We start from the raw sequence: 17249 nt of genomic DNA, 5'->3' as shown, positions 1-17249 counted from the left end.
TTTTTTAAATAATAAATAAGGAGCATGTGCCACTGACTGGAAGAGCGATGAGAAGGAAAATAGCCAAGTACATCCACTTACCCAGGCAATGTGAACACACAGGTCTGTTATAAAAACATCCCAAGAGTCTACTTATTAAATAGTTAATGTCACTTAAAAACAGAAACCCCTTCCTCATTGATTAGAATATGGGACACCTTGCCAAACTACAAGTGCTAAATAAATCTCATGACCCTAAGAAATAAGGGATAAGCAAGAAGGTCAGTACTGAAAGTTAATGCAGTTTTCAAATGATGAGGATCAATCCTGTGATTCCTCTCACCTTCCGCAAAGTTTCAATATGGAAACTGTTATTCTTTATTATAGATTTAAAGCCCCACTATCTACTTGCTCTTCCCGGTGGCTGTAATAAGCCTTAGAGCAGGAGCTATACTATTCCTCAGCTGACTTCCTCTTCATAGCTTCTGGGATGCACATCTGAGAAGCATCTCCCCACACTTCACAAATACTTCATTCTTGACAGCCCACTCTATTCTCTGCACAGCCTTTCGTTGCTATATGCATATGCTTGAAAGTTATAAATTCCACCTCCATCCCAAATTATCTTTCTTCTTGTAAACTCCACATTATTATCTCTTTGCTATATTCTAAAAAGAATGTTTTCATCCAATACTCTTAACAGTATTTGATACTGAATGACCCTATGTTTTGTGAGTTCATCTCAGCAGCTATGTGTCGCAGGAGTTTTGAAAAAGCTACACAATACAGTGTTTTCTACCAAGATGTATGAGTGGATCGCACACATCTGCAGACACAGATGTAAAGTCCTAAAATACTAGAGCTGGAAGGAACCTCAGAGGTCACCTCACCCACCTCACTTAAACACCCATTTTGCAGACAGGAAAACAGAGGCCCTGAGAACTGTTAATCGAGGTAGTCACCCTGTATTCAAACTTGGGTGATGTCCCTGAAATTCATTATTTAGTCAGTTATCTGAAATTTGGTATGTATTTTCTCATGAAGAAACAATGTTCCAACACAAAGTAGACTCCCAGATTAGCCTACAAAAGTATATTTAGCATGCATGGTGGTGATGGTTGCATAACAATATGAATGAACTTAATGTCACTGAAATACACACTGAAAAACGGTTAAGATGGCCAATTTCTTTTCATATGTGTTTTACCACAATTGAATAAAAATTCCAATTTAGCCCATGAAGTGGCTGAAACGTAAGGTAAAAGAGGAATGAGAGACTGGAGAAGGAAGGATTCCCACCATCTGGCCTGAGTCCACAAGAGGGTCCCTCCCTCAGTGAACACTAAGCTGATTGCTTCTGCAGCACCCATTTTCCCCTGCATCCACTAGTAGCTCCCAAGTGCCCTAGGGAACTGGTCCTCCCCATTCTCAGCCACGGTGGGGCTGACCACAGTCTAGTCTCTGGAAGTCACTACTGGCTTCAGGCAGTCCCTGAACCAACAGTGCTGGTTCATGAGCCGTTTTAGGCCAAAAAGATACAGGGAGAAAGAGAGAGAGAGAGAGAGAGAGAGAGAGAGAGAGAGAGAGAGAGAGAGAGAGAGAGAGAGAGAGAGAGAGAGAGAGTGTGTGTGTGTGTGTGTGTGTGTGTGTGTGTGTGTGTTCGTGTGTGTTCTACGTTATTTCTAAGGGGAAGATGGTACTTCTGATAGAAAAAAAGCCTCCTTTTCCTTTCTGCTGAGCTACCATAAGAGAGGCTATCTCTTCCTTTGAACAAGGCACCCTATCAATGGGAGATCCTGAACCACTGTGGCCACTACTGCCACCTGACAGGTGCCATGAGGCCCAAGCCAGCACACAGAACTGAGCACACACGAACACGCAGTGCTGAAAGAACTGCATTGAAAGGGAGCAGAAGACCTAACAGAGGCATGAACTTCTGCAACAAGCCATACCTGAAGCCAGACATCTACTGGATTTTTCACTTCGTGAGCCAGGAATCCTACGTTGTCTTAGCCAATTTGTGTTGAGTTTCTGTTTATTTGCAAATGAAAAATCACTAACAGATACAGTTCTAGAACAAATTTTGAAACAGACCAAGTTTGAGCCTCATTTATTTCCCTTTCTCGAACTGTCTCCCACCAGCCACGTTTTCTCCCGAGGCACCCAGTGCCATCCCTCTGTCCAGAGGGCTCCATGTCAACACTGGATACAGGCCTGCACTGACGCCTAACATATGCCAGACCCCAACATCACCTTCCTCTTCTTTCTTACTTCTATTCCACCTCACCAAATGGAAATTCATAAACTAAAATAAAGAGAAAGACAAATTATGAGTATGTTGCACCTGAGCCTACTGGACAGAGGAGATTCAAAGTTTGTCTGTGTCTTCATCAGCTTGCACAGGTCAGCGCACATGAGAGTCACTGCTGGAAGCAAGTTTCATGCAGTCCTGGGGCAGAAGCAGAATGCTGGCTGCTTCTTGGTATAACCCTACACACAGAGAAGCAGGCTGAATGTGTGCTTCAGGGCAATCTGTGGGATGCAGAGCACTGGAAGTGCCACATGTGGATCCAGGGGACAGAGCGTGACCCAGGGTTGAGGACGTGTGAAACTCAGCTTGTCCTGAGATGCTGAGGATGGTGCTGTTTGTCACCTAGTAGGTTTTACCTGAGAAACAGCACCTTAGTTAAAAGGAAGTGCTGTTCACACAGACTTTCTTCAGGGAGAAGGAATGGCATGACTGAGAGGCTGGAGGATATAGTAAAGAGGGGTTGAGTCCAAGTCTGAGTATGTGTACTTGTGGCTGGGTCAGAGGGGGGCAAGCCTTCTGCTAGGGAAGTAAGGAGAGGATGCAGTGCGAGAGGGCAAACAGGTCCAGGGAGATGGGGTGCTTTGCTGGGGAGGGTGTCTGCTTTATTGTGGAGGGCCTCTTTAGCATGTTTGTAAGCTCTAAGGCAAGCTACAATAATGTATGAATGACTAGAGCCCCCTAAGCCCCAGGTATTCTGCAGCAAAATGCCCCCTGCGCAGGCTCATGCCCCAGTCCTGACTTCCCACACCGCCTCAAGGGTGTGTGCTCAGTGTCCACAGCACTTCCAGTGCCTTCACACTGAGTTTCTGGTTCTTTTCAGCTTCAGGACCAGGACCTGGGGGAACTCTTCAAGGTCTGTTTCCTGTTCCTGCTCTACACAAGGGCACAGTCGTGGTGGGAGGCCTGGATGGATGGTGGACATTTTTCACATATTCTAAGTTGGATATATGTAATTTTTGTTTTGCCTGTCTGCATTTTTAAAAATAACGTGCCACACGCACTAATAAATCACACTAGTCAACGTACTTAATGCCACCGAGCTCTGTGCTTAATATGATTAAAATGGTAAGTTTTGTCATGTACATTTTACCATATAAAATAAATACATAAAAATTTAATGTAGCAGATTCATATCCCTCCTTTTTTCTTTACAATTACACTTTTCACTCTCCCCTAGTAGACATAATAATTAAACAAAATACTTGGAAATATGAAATTAGCATCTTATTGGGTTAACTGAGCATCTCTGCTCATGTCAAGTTAGCAATAATAATAATACCCATGGTACCCACTATTCTTACAGTGGACTTTTGACATAGTTTTCAAAATGATATTATTTGGTTTAATTTTCATTTAAGGCATCAAAAGAAATAGTTACATTATATTAAAGTAAATGACAACTCAGACCAAATGAAAAACTGAGCCTTCCCTACCAGAACGTCTCCCTACAACACAGAGATCACAAGAATTAAAAAATACCCCAAACTAAGTCACCCCTCAAGCTTTCTGAAATTAGCAGAGAATGTTTGCACAGTTGACCCATTTCTCTCCTTCATGGCTGTGTTGAAAATTGGCTTTTGTCCCCCTGGGAAGTGCTCAAATATAATTGAGCAGCACCTGCCACACAGAGAGCAGTTTTATATACCCAGTAAGTCCCATAAATATTGTACTTAGCTTGGAACTCAAGCATTCTGCTTTCTCCTTAATTGTATCTCTCAAGGAAGAAATATTACAATTACCAGAACTGAGTTATTATGAACATCAACATAAAAGTATTTTGAATTGTAAATACCCAACACATTTCTATTATTCAGAATTACTGAAGATGATGGCAATAGCCACTTATATTGCTCCCTTTTCTTTAATGCCATCAATCTCCTTCTATTATATAAATCCTCTTCTACAGATGAAAGTCACTCAGTTTTATTCAATCCTGATGACAAGGAGGCCAAGGTCAAGGGTTTGATTTCCAAGCAGGTCAAATAGTTTTGCCCCCTGAAAACTCAGATTTTATGACCTGACAGTGCAACTCCAAGGACATATACATATGATCCACCCCTTTCAAAACCATATGGGCTTAAGGGAAGGCAAGCCCCTTCCCCACACACATTTAGACCAGCGGCTACAAGTGGAAACCCTTGGGCTGGTGTAGACAATATGTTAATGAAAAATTTTAAAGCCAGTCACAGATGATCACATATTATTGTATTATTCCAGTTTTATGAAATGTCCAGAATAGGCAAATCTATAGATAAAAAATAGATCATTGGTTGCCTAGGGCTGGGGGTGAGGAGGAGGATGGGAAATGACTGCTAAAGGTACAAGGTTTCTTTTTGGGGCCATGAAAATGTTCTAAAATTAGATCATGGTGATAATAGAATACAAGCCTCTGAATCCCTGAAGAATGACTTCTCTTCTTCTGATCCACATACACACACAAAGACGCTGAATAAAAGTCATGCCAAGAGAGCACGCTAACCTGGATGGTAGCCATTTTACCCACCTGTTTGATTTGAAAACAGAACCAGTATTTGAGTGGTTAACACTAGCACTGGGCCATTTGAGAATAAACAAGAGTATGATAAATTCACCTACACGAGTTACCATGCATTTCCATTACCGCCGGTCTTCCCTACAATACAGGAGAAATTACATAATAATATAAAATAAAAATAATGATTAAAATATAGTATCACAATATTTGGACACAGTGAACATTTCAAAAGTTTGCCATTTTTCATGATCCTGACAAAATCTTGTGATCTGGAAAAAAGCAGATTACTTTCCTGTTGATGTTTACAAAATATTTCCTCTCAAAATAAAGGCTAGTGTTACAGCAATTAATTGCAACCCTGGAGAAAGTACCTCCACCAGTAAAAAACATAAAATGAGAAATAAAATGGGCAGTTTGTCATCCAAATAATCACAGTGAAATGATCAAAAAGATTCAGTAGATGTCAGGGAAACTCTACAACCCCTATCTAATTAATGATTTCAGCACATAAAGTAAAAACGCTGAATGTCACCCTTCAGATTCAAGCAATTCCTTACCATATAAAATTTGTAACAAGGAAGGATATCTTAAAGAAAATAAGAAAGTTTGTATATGGGATATGTTTACTCTAATTAAAATGGCAACTGTCTTCAAGGGATTTCAAAGCAGTGTCTATATTCAAGCCAGGTGTTGAAAACTCACCAGCCTTATCTATTTCTGAAAGCAGGCTGCCATAGTACACAGCCTGTCATTATTGTTAAACAAAAGCAATAAAACTATTCCCTTAAAATTGGATCTATAATTTAGCCTTTTCATTAATTCAGGCTCCCAATCCCGTCCTCTCTCCCTGTCCCAGTTCACTTGGTAAAATCCATGCAAAATTCCTGATGGGATGCACTGTAGTCAAGTTCATGACTTACACTCTTCTAGAATGAAGAGGGCTTTATTCTACCTCAACACTGTCCTGGTTCATGAAACAGGAGGGCAGTACCTGTATGCAGGACCATACCGGCTGCTTAATCATAGTGTGTTCTTATGGGTTGGTTGGGGATAAGAGCCTAGCTGTTCTGAGACTCCGCAATTTGATGAATTCTAATCTGAGGAGGGTTAAAAAGAGGGCGTGTGATCAGCAATGGCTAAGGGAGTGCTCTGCAAGGCCCACGGAAGAAATACTGGTGCCAAATCCTGGGTGCAGAGGAAGTGAAAACTGTCCAGGCTCCCTGCTGAGGACAGGCCCACAGGATGCATGTTTCTGAGGCCCGTGACTTTTCAGGTGGGAAGGAAGCTCCAGTGGAGGGTGAGTGAGCAGAGAGAATGGCATCCTCAAGAAAGTACTTCACTCCCTAATGTGGCTAAAAAAGCACACACAGTTAAAACGCAGAGAGCTACGAGCTGAATGGGGCCTGCACGCCCCCTCTCCCCATGTCTGTGAATGGTTCCTAGAGCGTTCAGTGAGTCTGACTGAGCTGCGAGACTGCTCACCCTGGTTAGGGTCTATGCTTTCCTCTGAGTCCAAGCTGCAGAAGTGAGACTAAGAAACGGCCAGACCTGAGGAGGATGATCAACTTGAGCAATACCATGACCTCCGACAGAAAAGATAGGTCACAGCTAGGTTTGCTGGGCCCAGCTACCCCCACCCGGTTAGTAAACTCACCGGGAGCGGAGAGACTGGTTTCTACAAGGAACTACACCACATGGTTTGCCTAAATACATTCTCTTTAGCTCTGCCTTGCTTTTTTCCTTGATGGAGGTGAGTGTCTGCTTCTGGATACCTGGGGCTGGTACTGTCTCAGGCAACAGGTGGAATAATTAAGGGGACAAGGCCACAGCAAGATCAAGGCCGTCTGCAGCTCAAGTTTCCATACAATGTCCTAGAATCTTCTAGAAAGTTTAAAATAGGAATCAGAATTTAAGTTTCAATAAAATCTTACCTGAAGGTAAAATTAATCATTTACAATCCAATAAAATCTTAAATTGAAGGGTAAATAGTTCTTTATTCTATGAGAATGAGACTTAGGGAACTCTGCGTGCCAAGAACAGACTCGAAGAAAAGCAAAACTAACCAGTTCACTCATTACTTGCCCAGTCATTAGATTTCTGAAACAGGAGCTTCATAAATTCATTTCCACATATTGACGCCCAAGAGCAAGAACAAAGCATCATCTGCCACAATCAGCAGAGTTCTTTTCTGCTCCACCACATCTCATTTGGGAAGATGGATTCCAGATTAAATTCACCAAGGAAACAGGTGTGAACTTTTCCTTAAAGTTCATTGTAACTGGATTATACCATTTAGCAAGGAAGTTCTACTTACAGAGAAAGTAAAAACTTCCAATTTTATTGATGGAAATGATTCATTATTGTTTCCCGTGCAGCTAAAATATAATAATGGTCGTGCCAGCCTGGCCTGTTTGCCTGTTTCCTTCCTCCTCTTCCCCTGCTCTGCTTTCTATCTCAGCTGGCCAAGGCCTGCAGGCTGTTTCCCAGGTTTCCACGACAGTCGCTTCCAGCCAGGCTGAGCCCATGGGAGCCACTCTGGGAGACTGGAGGGAAGTGGGAGCAAAAAGAAGGAAGAAGTATTTCTCTCCACTCTCTCCACCTCCAGAGGATTCTTTGGCAGATGTTTCATGTCCTCTGTGTCTCTTTTTTTTTTAATTGAGGCATTATTGACATATAACATTATATTAGTTTCAGTTATTCAACATACTGATTTGATATTTGTATGTATTGTGAAATGATCATCACAAGTCTAGTTAACATCCATCACCATACGTAGTTATAATTTCTTTCTTGTGATGAGAACTTTTAAGATCTAATCTTGTAGCAACTTTCAAAACTGCAATAAATTATTATTAACTATAGTCACCATGATCTGCATTCTATCACCATGACTTACTTTACAACTGAAAGTTTGTACCTTTTGACCCCCTCCACCCGTTTCACCCACCCACCCATCCCTGCCTCTGGAACCACCAATGTAATTTCTGTCTATGAGCCTCGTTTTCCTTTTTATAGATTCCACATGTAAGTGAGATCATTACAGTATTTGTCTTTCTCTGTCTGACTTATTTCATCTAGCATAATACTCTCAAGGTCCATTCATGTTGTAGCAAATGGCAGGACTCCATTATTTTTTATACTTAATAATATTCCACTGTTGACTCTTGAATAATGCATGAGTTAGGGGTCCAAACCCCCCCACAGTTAAAAATCCATAAACAACTTTTGACTCCTCAAAAACTTAACTACTAATAGCTTATTGTTGAACAGATGTCTTACTGATAACATAGTCAATGAACACGTATTTTATATGTTACATGTATTATATACTGTACCTTTACAATAAAGCTAGAGAAAATAAAATGTTTTTTTATAATTGTCACAAATCTCTAAAACATGATCCAATATATTTAATGAGAAAAATCAATAAATTGGACCTGCACAGTTCAAACCTGCTGTTGTTCAAGAGTCAACTGTTTATTTTCTTTTACGTCACATTTTCTTTTCTGTGTCCATCCATTCATGGACATGAAGGTTGTTTCCATATCTTGTAAACTGTACTGTAAACAATACTACCATGAACATGAGGATGCATGTATCTTTTTGAGTTAGGGTTTTCATTCTCTTCTGAATAAGTACCCAGAGGTGGAACTGCCGCATCATATGACAGTTTTATTTTTAATTTTGTGGGGAACCTCCATACATACATGTTTTCTACAGTAGCTGCACCAATTTACATCCCCATCAACAGTGCACAAGGGTTCCCTTTTCTTCATATCCTCACTTGGCATTCTTGTCTTGATAATAGCCTTCTGACAAATGTGAGGTGATCTTTTGCTCCCACCAAACAGTACACCAGTAGGTCCAACATCTACTAGGTCTGGCCACTGGACTCTAGTAAGTTTCCTCTCTTTGTCCTTCTAGCCTAAAGGTGACAGTGACTTCCTGCTGTTGCTAACCCCTAGGTTTAGCTTCTAATTTCTCTCATCACCTGTTTAGCCATGTCTGTACATTCAAGTCCTTCAGTTGTCAAAACTCAAGTGTTTTGTTTCCTGGCTACATTCTGCCTAATACAATAATTAGTGAATAAACTAACCAACCAGCCTCCAGGAACATGAACCATGCAAACCATGCAAACTGAAACAGGGGGAAAAACTTAGTCTCCATATTCTTCAGTTGTTGCTTTGCTCTTCAGTTACGTTATAAATTAAGAATATTCTTAGGATCTAAAAGGAATAAGCTCCATATCCCTTTTCAGGTGTTCGCATCTATTGGGCGTGTGCATGTCTGTCTTAATTATTCAGAGATGAAGTGTGTTGTGGTGAAAAACTGTAGACTCTAAGTCAGGATTCTGCCTCAGTTTTTCCACTATGTGTTGGTGTGAAATCCTTGGTTAAAGGCCACTCTGGCTTTGGATCTCTGTTTTTATTCATCTGAAAACAAGGAACTGAAGTACTTTCCCTCTGCAATCTCCTCCTGTTGTAACATTCTGTGATTCTAAGTTTACAGATAAATTTTGCATATATACATTCCTCTAGGCATACTGTTATTCTTGGAGCTATGCACAAAGCAAATACCTTCTGTTGATGAATTTGCATTTTATCAGAGAAATGTGCCTATAATCAATGTTCAACTTACAACTGAATTTTTTTTGCCAACTTGTTTTATTATAGCGTCAACTTAGTATCTCAATATGTTTTAGATCTCTAAATACAGTGTGGGTTCATTGAATTATTGTAATGATCATCTAATTACCATACCTAAAAAAAAAGCCCACACAGTTCCTTCCTCTAAGGTGGATGGTTCCAAAGATGGCTGCAACAATATGTCCCATTCTACGTACTCTTTTGTAAGATGACCTTGCTGCACCCCATTGAAAGACAGAGTCTGTTTCCCTCCCTTTGGAACTGAGCTGGCCCTTTAATCTGATTTGACTTGGAGATTGTACCAGAGGTAATGTCATGTAGCTTTTGATACCAGGTATTACAAAATCTGCATCTTCAGCCTTTACTTCTTGAGATGCTCCTTCGTGGAGTCTAGCTACCATATTGTGAGGAAGCTCAGGCCACCATGCTAAGGGGCCCAGGTGGAGGAAAACTGAACCCCTGCTAAAAGCTCCAGTTCAGTTCTCAGCCATTATTCATCACCAACTGCCAACCGCATGAGGCTGTTACAGACCTTTCTGCCATCCCAGTAGCCAGGTAACATATATAGCAAAAATGTTTGGAGCACACATAAATTTTTTCAAATTTCTTACTGTTTTAAGCCACAAAATTTTGGGGAGGTTTGTTAGGAGGCAATTTCTCCCCATAAAACAAAGAGTTTGATATTGGAGCAGAGCCCCATGCCTAATATATGTCAAGCTGGTCTCCCATGCATCTACTTTCTCATTCACTCAAATGAGTATTTATTGAACATCTGTTATACTAAATGTAAACACCCAAAGACGACCAAGTGCAGACATGACCCTGCCATAGCAGAACTTATCATCTGGATGAGGAGACTGACATTAACAGAGAAATCTAATTACATGTTCAATTATCATGTTGATGGTACTACTGAGAACTGGCACAATGCACTCTGGAATGAGGTGCATGATTAAGGAACTGACCTCATCAGGGAGGTTAGAAAAGGAAGTGAAGACTAAACTTAGGTCTCAAGGATGATTAAAAGTTAATTAGGCAGAGGGGAGAATAAGAGAATTCCAGAGAGGGCTCAGCATGTGCAGTGGGCCTGTGGCAGGGAGGAGGGTGGTGTGTTCAAGATCTGAGTCCAGAGCTAAAACATCACTGCTCTACATGAGGCTGGAAACTGTTGGGGGCCAGAGCTTGTAAGACTTTGCAGTCCTCACAAGGGCAGACTTAACAAGGAGGTCAACAAACTAATCCCACTCTGATCAAATTGTCTCCTCACACACTGGCAGGAAGGTAGCTGGGAGTAATGCAGTGAGAGCAACCCGGAATACACCACACCAACTCCACGTGCAGTGACACCCACAAGTACTTCAGTACTCAGCACACATGGGCATTTTGCCCGTGCCCTTGTTCCTTGCTACATTTCACTGTATTATTTGTACACATCTGTGTCTCCATAAGATTATAAAATCCTTTGGGTACAGGGGCTGTGTCTCATTCCTCTTTCACAGTATCTAGTACAGTGTTGGGCACATAGCAAATGTTAATAAGTGTTTCCTAAAAATCTAACATTTAAAAATCTAATAATTTAAAACAATAAATAGCTCCATCAGTAGTGACCTCCTGGGAGAAAATTCTACAGCTTCACTTGGAAAGCCACTCCAGTGATAGCAATACTCTTAGGAAAGTCATGCTGTAAAATGTCATTCCTTTCATAATTCCTTTCTGCAGCCAGTTCTTGAGTTTAATCCTCAATAAAGACCAACATCGGTCCATCGCATTTTCAAAGAATGCCTTGTGTACATTACTGGGTCACCCCTAGCTCACTCTTCTTGCAGTGGCAAAATAAACTTCGCCCCTTTCCTGAGAGAAACCATTTCACTGCTCCCTGGATCCATTCCCAAACCTCCATCCATCCTAAATTTGTGGAGACCAGAAATCTAGTAGACCATGAAACAAGGCCAAAAATGCCTGAGGGACTTTGTGAACAGTTCTTAGAGTATAGGCAGGCTCTCTTTCTCAGTCTGCATATTTTCAGGCCAACTCACATGTGTGCATGTACACACACAAACACTGAAACTTTTTACCAGCTCAAAGAATAAACACTGTTTTATTAGGTGAGTTTCCCAATTTGACCTGTTGTCTATTCTTCACCAGCCCAGTCTTACAATCTGACTTAACACATCAATCTTTTTTTAAGTGAAAATTTTCCCTCATTTTTGTAAGTTACAGGAGTGAAATGAGCAGCAGTATTTAAACTGGTACCCCCACTATCTTCTTTGCATGCAAAGGCACTACACAGACTGAAATAGTACCAAGAAATTCCATGACTCTAATATATCAAGATTTCAAAAACAATAAATCAGTGGTCACTCTACAAATAATGAGGCTCTAACACCATAAACAGCTATCATGCTTTTTTTAAAAAACTTTTTTGGCATTTGCATGAAAATTGTCAATTTTTCTAACAAAAAAATACTATTAAAATTCCACTTGCAATCATTTTTCATCTCATGTCAAAGAAATAAAAACCCTCAGTTACTTTTATCATAGCCATTATATGTCTGTATCATCCCATTTAAATGAGATCATGTAAGTAGGATACGTGCTGAACTGTAAATACTCATAAGATGTATGTACTGTTTTTGTGGAGAAAAAATAGTAAGATTGGGTATATAATACAATTATAACTTAGTTGTATAACTTATGTCCTTAATTTGAATTAAACCATTTTATTAAGCCAACAAAACCTAGTTTCAGAAAGACAAACGACATATTTGCTCTAAAAATCTGCATTGGTTTAAATTACTCTCAAAATTATTTAGCATGCAAATTTTTCACATTTTTAAGCCAACACATACTACCACACTTAACACAAAGTTTTACATGCATTATCGCAACCACTTTTTGGAGTACACTGAGGAAAGAATAACAGAATGTTTTTGTGTGTGCTTGGAAGAATAAAGCGTTAGTTTAGTGATGATGTAGATGAACTCAAAAGTTTCAGCCAAACAGCTCATGGAATACACTGCTGTATAATTAGTATTTCTAAGAATTTGCAACAATAAACCACTACCAAAAATAGACACCCACAAAATGAACAAGATCTCAGTCACATAAGTCAAATTTTTAAAGACAAGGAACATACATTAAATAATCTAAGCACTGCAAAGGGGTCTTTTATGAATTCAGAGTCCAAAATATATTTATTTTAATAATGCATATGCTTACTGCTCACTGAATTAAAGAGCAGTAGTAACTTATTTCTACAGAAAACAAAAATTTGCATAAAAATATCTAAATATCCTACATGAACCCTTTAGGAGAGGTCTGAGTTCAATTTCAAGTTTAATGCCAGTTTAAATCGGTGATAATCACTAAAGAAACACACCGCAGCTACCATCACAGGTTAAAAACATATTACACAATGCTCTGAGTGGTCTGGAGGAAAAAGAACTTCCCAAGGTCACTCCAACAGCCCAGAGCGGAGCCTGGGCTATACCGTCTCGGTGCGATCACCAAAGTCCTCCCAGGTCACCCCGAATGCACACATCTCGGCAGTCTTTGTTTCAAAGAGAGACCAAGGTGACTCACTCTTGCAGGATTTCTCTAAGCACCCAGCAGCTAGCTATGTAGAGGTGGTTTCATTTACAGCACATGGACAGTTCGAAAATTAAGGACCAATTTTCTGTGTCAAGGTGAAAGACACCTATGCGTTCATCATAACTGGTCATCTTTATAACACGCACAACGTACACTAGAACCACGCAGAAGAAAACCAGCACCTAGAAAAATAAACACTAAGTGTAGGACTCGGAGCCTAGTGCCAGCCTTCGGTGAACCAAAGAAGCGGTCCCAAAGTGAGACCAAACTTTCTGCTCTAAGTGTCCTTCTTTGGACCAGAGCTTGGAGATCTCTCCCAAGACCTAGACAGAGAAGAGTATTCAGAATAGGGGGAAGGAGAAAAGACCCCCTGACTCTCAGCCTTATCAAACCAGGTGTCCACCTCAGAGGCTCTGGTTATTCAGTCAAGCAGCGCGTCTGAAAGACGCTTCCCCACCCGCCAAAGGCGCAGCCAGAAATACTTCCAGTCTCCAGGTGAGCGTCCCTGACCTACACCAGGTCTCCGCCGACTGGCGTCCACACTCGCAGACTACCTTCCCAGGGCGGTGCGGAGACTTCAGGGGCAGGTGGGGAGGACGCGGCCGGCGCGCCGGCCCCGGGAAATGGGCGCACGCGGAGCCGCCGCCCGCCGCTCCCGCGCGAGAGGGCTGCGCTCGGCTCCCGGACCCCGGCGCCGCGGGCTCGGCCGCCGCCCCAGCCTGCCTCCCACCTCCCCGCGCCCGCCTCCTACCTGTCTGAGGATGAAGCTGGTCGAAGTGGTGCTGCCATCGGATCTTTTCAACCTGCTCCTCCGGGTTGTGGTGCCTCGGGCCACCTGGACTCGACACACGGGGCCAGAGAGAAGCCGGTGAGGACGGCAGCGCGGGGCCGGGCGCCCACCCCCCGGGGGCCGGAGCGCGGCTCCGGACCGGCTTCCCGCGGCCCCCAGAGCCCGCACCCACAGGGCCGCCGCGGTCCCAGGCTCCCCGTCCCCCCACCCCACTCCCAGCCTCGACGGCGGAGAACATGCCCGGGAGGAGCAGCCCGCGAGCACGCACCACATCCATTAACACAGACTCTCGGGGTGCGGGGTCCGGGTCCCCGGCACCGGCTGGGGAAGGCCGCGGGCTCGCGAGCGGGAGCGCAGACACCGGCCGAGGCGGGAGGGGTGGGGGGCGGGGAGGAGGAAGAGGAGGGGCGGGAGGGAAGGGGGCGGGGCCGCCGACCGCCGGACGGGGACCCAGGCGCCGGGCGCGAAGGCGGGGCGCTCCGGGGCGGCCGCGGAGGGGGCAGGAGGCGGCGGGGCGGTACCTGCGAGGTGGGGGAGTGCGGCCCGTCCGCGGTCCCGCTCCCGGCGTAGGAGGACATAGTTCACGGTCGCGTGGCCCGCCAGCGCGCGCGGGACGGAGGCCCGGAGGCAGCAGGCGGGGAGGGCGCGGGACCTCCCACCCGGCCGCGGGACTCGCGCCGGCCGCCGGGCTCCCTGCCCGCGCTTCGAGTGCGCGACGCCTTAAAGGGACCGAGGCGCTTCCCCCGCGCGCACCGCGGGGTCCCGAGCAGCGACCCCAGCAGGCGGAGGTCCCGCAGAGGGGCTTCTCGGGATCTCTCCTCCCCGAGCTGATGGGGAGAAGCCCTCTCCCACCTAGCGGGCGCCTTACATCAGAGGTTTCCAGAGGATGAAAGGAGGGGGTAACGCTGGAATGGGGGTGGGAAGATTAAAATAGTCTGCACAGTTTAAAATGAGACAAAGGTGGCACGGCTCATGAATCAGGATTCGGGGAGGCACACTGGTGCAGTGAGTGTGGCAGGGAGTGGGGAAGAGCCGACCGGGGTGTGTGTGTGTGTATGCGCGCGCGCTGCACTCGAATTTTAAAAGGGCAAGAATCGAACCTTCCTGTATGCGACTTCCCGGGCAGCCCACTAGTAAGGCCTGGGGCTTTATGGTTTGCTGTTTGTCCATGTTTTTGTATTGTTTTATCAACTCTAGTTTCAGTACCCCAAGCTATGTACATGCAGGCAGCCGCGGGAGGCCCTGCCAGCTTGAGGCTGTCGGGAGATGCAGCCCGCAGAAGACCAGCATGTCTTACGAGTTTTAAGGTCATGTTAGACCTGCTAAAAAGGCAAGAGTTGGCCACGTGCCTCCCATTTCTACACGGGGAGCTATTTTCAAGGAAGGAAACATCCTTGAAACCGTACCCGATTTTGCTATTGTTTCAACACTTGGTTTCTTCGTGCAGAAACATCCAAGAGACTGAGATCAAAAAAATTGTGGAGAGGAGGAATTTGAATAACAAGAAGGAAGAAAAACCGTATGTGAATTTAAAAATAGATCCTGTTTAACTATAGTTACTGCATGAGAAATCCATCAATAAAATATGCATCCTGTCTCAAATTGCTAAGTCAGCCCATGTCACCTTGCATTCTAGGATTTTTTGGATGAGAACCGCCATGTTTGTTTCAACACTTGATTGGCCTTACTGAGTTCCTGAGTATATCTTACAAGCCACTAAATACTTCCTTTCCATTTCTACCCCCTTCACGTAAATCAGACCTTCATCTACTGTACACACACACACACACTATCAGCAAAGCCATTTCTCTAGAACATCTTTGCCCAAGTCTCTCTTCTCTAAAAAGCACTCATTGCTTGGAGCAGCCCACAACATGGGGTCCGAACCCCATTGTCCAACATCCAGACCCTGCCTTGCTTCCCTGCTTTTCTGGTTACCATCTCATTTCTCCAACTTAGTATCTTCATACAGACCTTCCAGCAAGCAGGCTGGTGTACTCATTATTGCTCAAACATGCCAAATACCATCCTACTTCACACGTCTGCCTTGGACTGTGCCCTACTCCCAATCCCCACACCCAGCTGGATGGTACTCTTCCTCCATAGACATCCTCCCTGACCTCTCTAGTCCTGGATAGTTTCTCATGCTTCCAAAAAACTGAAGCATTTATTCTCTGGGCATTTAGTATAGGCTGCTTTGGTTAATTGGTTCCCTTTTTGTGAAAATCTCCTAATTTCCAAAGTAGATTTTTAGCTTTTTATATTCTTATATGTTACATAAAGTAGATACTACATAAAGCTGATGGGTATTGGTGTGTCTGCGAATACAGAACTCTTTGTTTTAGTTACCATCAATCCATTTTTAATTCTGAGCCACTTTCATAATTGCTACTTAATCAATATATACAGAATAAATTATTCTGTGGCGACTAGAATTTGACTTTTGTGGTTTTCCACTGCCCACAGTCTCACTGACTTAGAGTTATCAAAAAGAAATGTACAGTGGCATGAGAGTTTTCTGCACCCACCCAGAACAAGACTAGTGAAAATTGTATTTTAAAAAGACATTTAAATCTTTGGAAATGTCTAAGGGCACAGCAAATGAAAAAATATTTATTCACCAAAACTCGGTAAGAAACTCGGTAAGAAAAAATGAGAGTCTGTGATATTTGAAACAAGACCCACTCCCTCCCTCCTGGTTTCCCTCCAGCTGAGCAAAAGGAAAACCACTCCACACTGGTACAGCCTGGAACATAGGGCTCCCTCTGCCCTCACCTCTCAGTGGGAGGGTTATCTTCCTGGGAGGGGCAGGACATCAGCCTTTATCATTTTACTCTCAGATCCCTGTTGCAGAGGCTAAGTTCCCACTTAGGTGGGGGTTCCCTTCAGCCCAGCCCCCACTCGCAGGATGGAGGCTCTACCTTGGTCCCCAACTGCTCATGGGGAGGCAAGACAGGACACCTGAGACTGCTGCCCCTTCCTACCAAGTGTTCAGCTCCTGAAGTGGGGGTGTCACTCAGAGAGAGGTGCACCATTGTCTCTGCCTCCAGCGCCAGAGCTGAAAGAATGAAGTTGCACCCAGACCTCATATCTCAAACAAAATTAACTCAAAATGGATCAAAGACCAAAGTGAAAGAGCTCAAAATGTAAACTATTAGAAGAAAACATAAGGGTAAATCTTCATGATCATGGGTTTGGTGATGCATTCCTTAGATAATACACCAAAGGCACAAGCAACAAAAGAAAAAATAAGGTGGACTGCACCAAAAGTAACAACCTTTGAACTTCTTCAAAGGGCATTATCAAGAAAGTGAAAAGACAGCCTACAGAATGGGAGAAAGTATTTGCAAAGATATGCCTGATAAGAGGCTCCTTTCTACAATATGTATATAAAGAATCTTACAACTCAGTAATAAAAAGACAAATAACACAGTTTTT

At 43.5% G+C, this 17249-nt stretch overlaps 1 protein-coding gene and 1 long non-coding RNA gene across 4 annotated transcripts in view; one reads left to right on the top strand and one right to left on the bottom strand.

Annotated features, from left to right (window-relative positions):
• The window catches only part of CACNB4 (calcium voltage-gated channel auxiliary subunit beta 4), a 241911-nt gene extending 227065 nt beyond the window's left edge, over positions 1 to 14846 (bottom strand). The window contains exons 1-2 of one of the 3 annotated variants that reach the window (XM_036928326.2): positions 14333 to 14846; positions 13773 to 13856 (exon numbers count right to left, since the gene is read on the bottom strand). In XM_036928326.2, coding sequence (XP_036784221.1) covers positions 13773 to 13856; positions 14333 to 14389 — 141 coding nt within the window. In that variant the 5' untranslated portion in view covers positions 14390 to 14846. Of the gene's footprint in view, positions 1 to 13772; positions 13857 to 14079; positions 14194 to 14332 lie in introns of those variants that run through there. The other 2 variants (XM_036928327.2, XM_057505581.1) reach the window with 2 other exon arrangements.
• Positions 13794 to 17249, top strand: part of LOC118933698 (uncharacterized) — a 40030-nt gene continuing 36574 nt past the window's right edge. The window contains exon 1 of the long non-coding RNA XR_005033221.2: positions 13794 to 13889. This is a non-coding gene — a long non-coding RNA (uncharacterized LOC118933698). The remainder of the gene's footprint in view (positions 13890 to 17249) is intronic.

This window comes from Manis pentadactyla, chromosome 8 (assembly GCF_030020395.1).
Source record: "Manis pentadactyla isolate mManPen7 chromosome 8, mManPen7.hap1, whole genome shotgun sequence".
Taxonomy (NCBI): domain Eukaryota; kingdom Metazoa; phylum Chordata; class Mammalia; order Pholidota; family Manidae; genus Manis; species Manis pentadactyla.
Note: the sequence above shows the minus strand (reverse complement) of the source record. Positions and strands in the feature narration are given on the sequence as shown.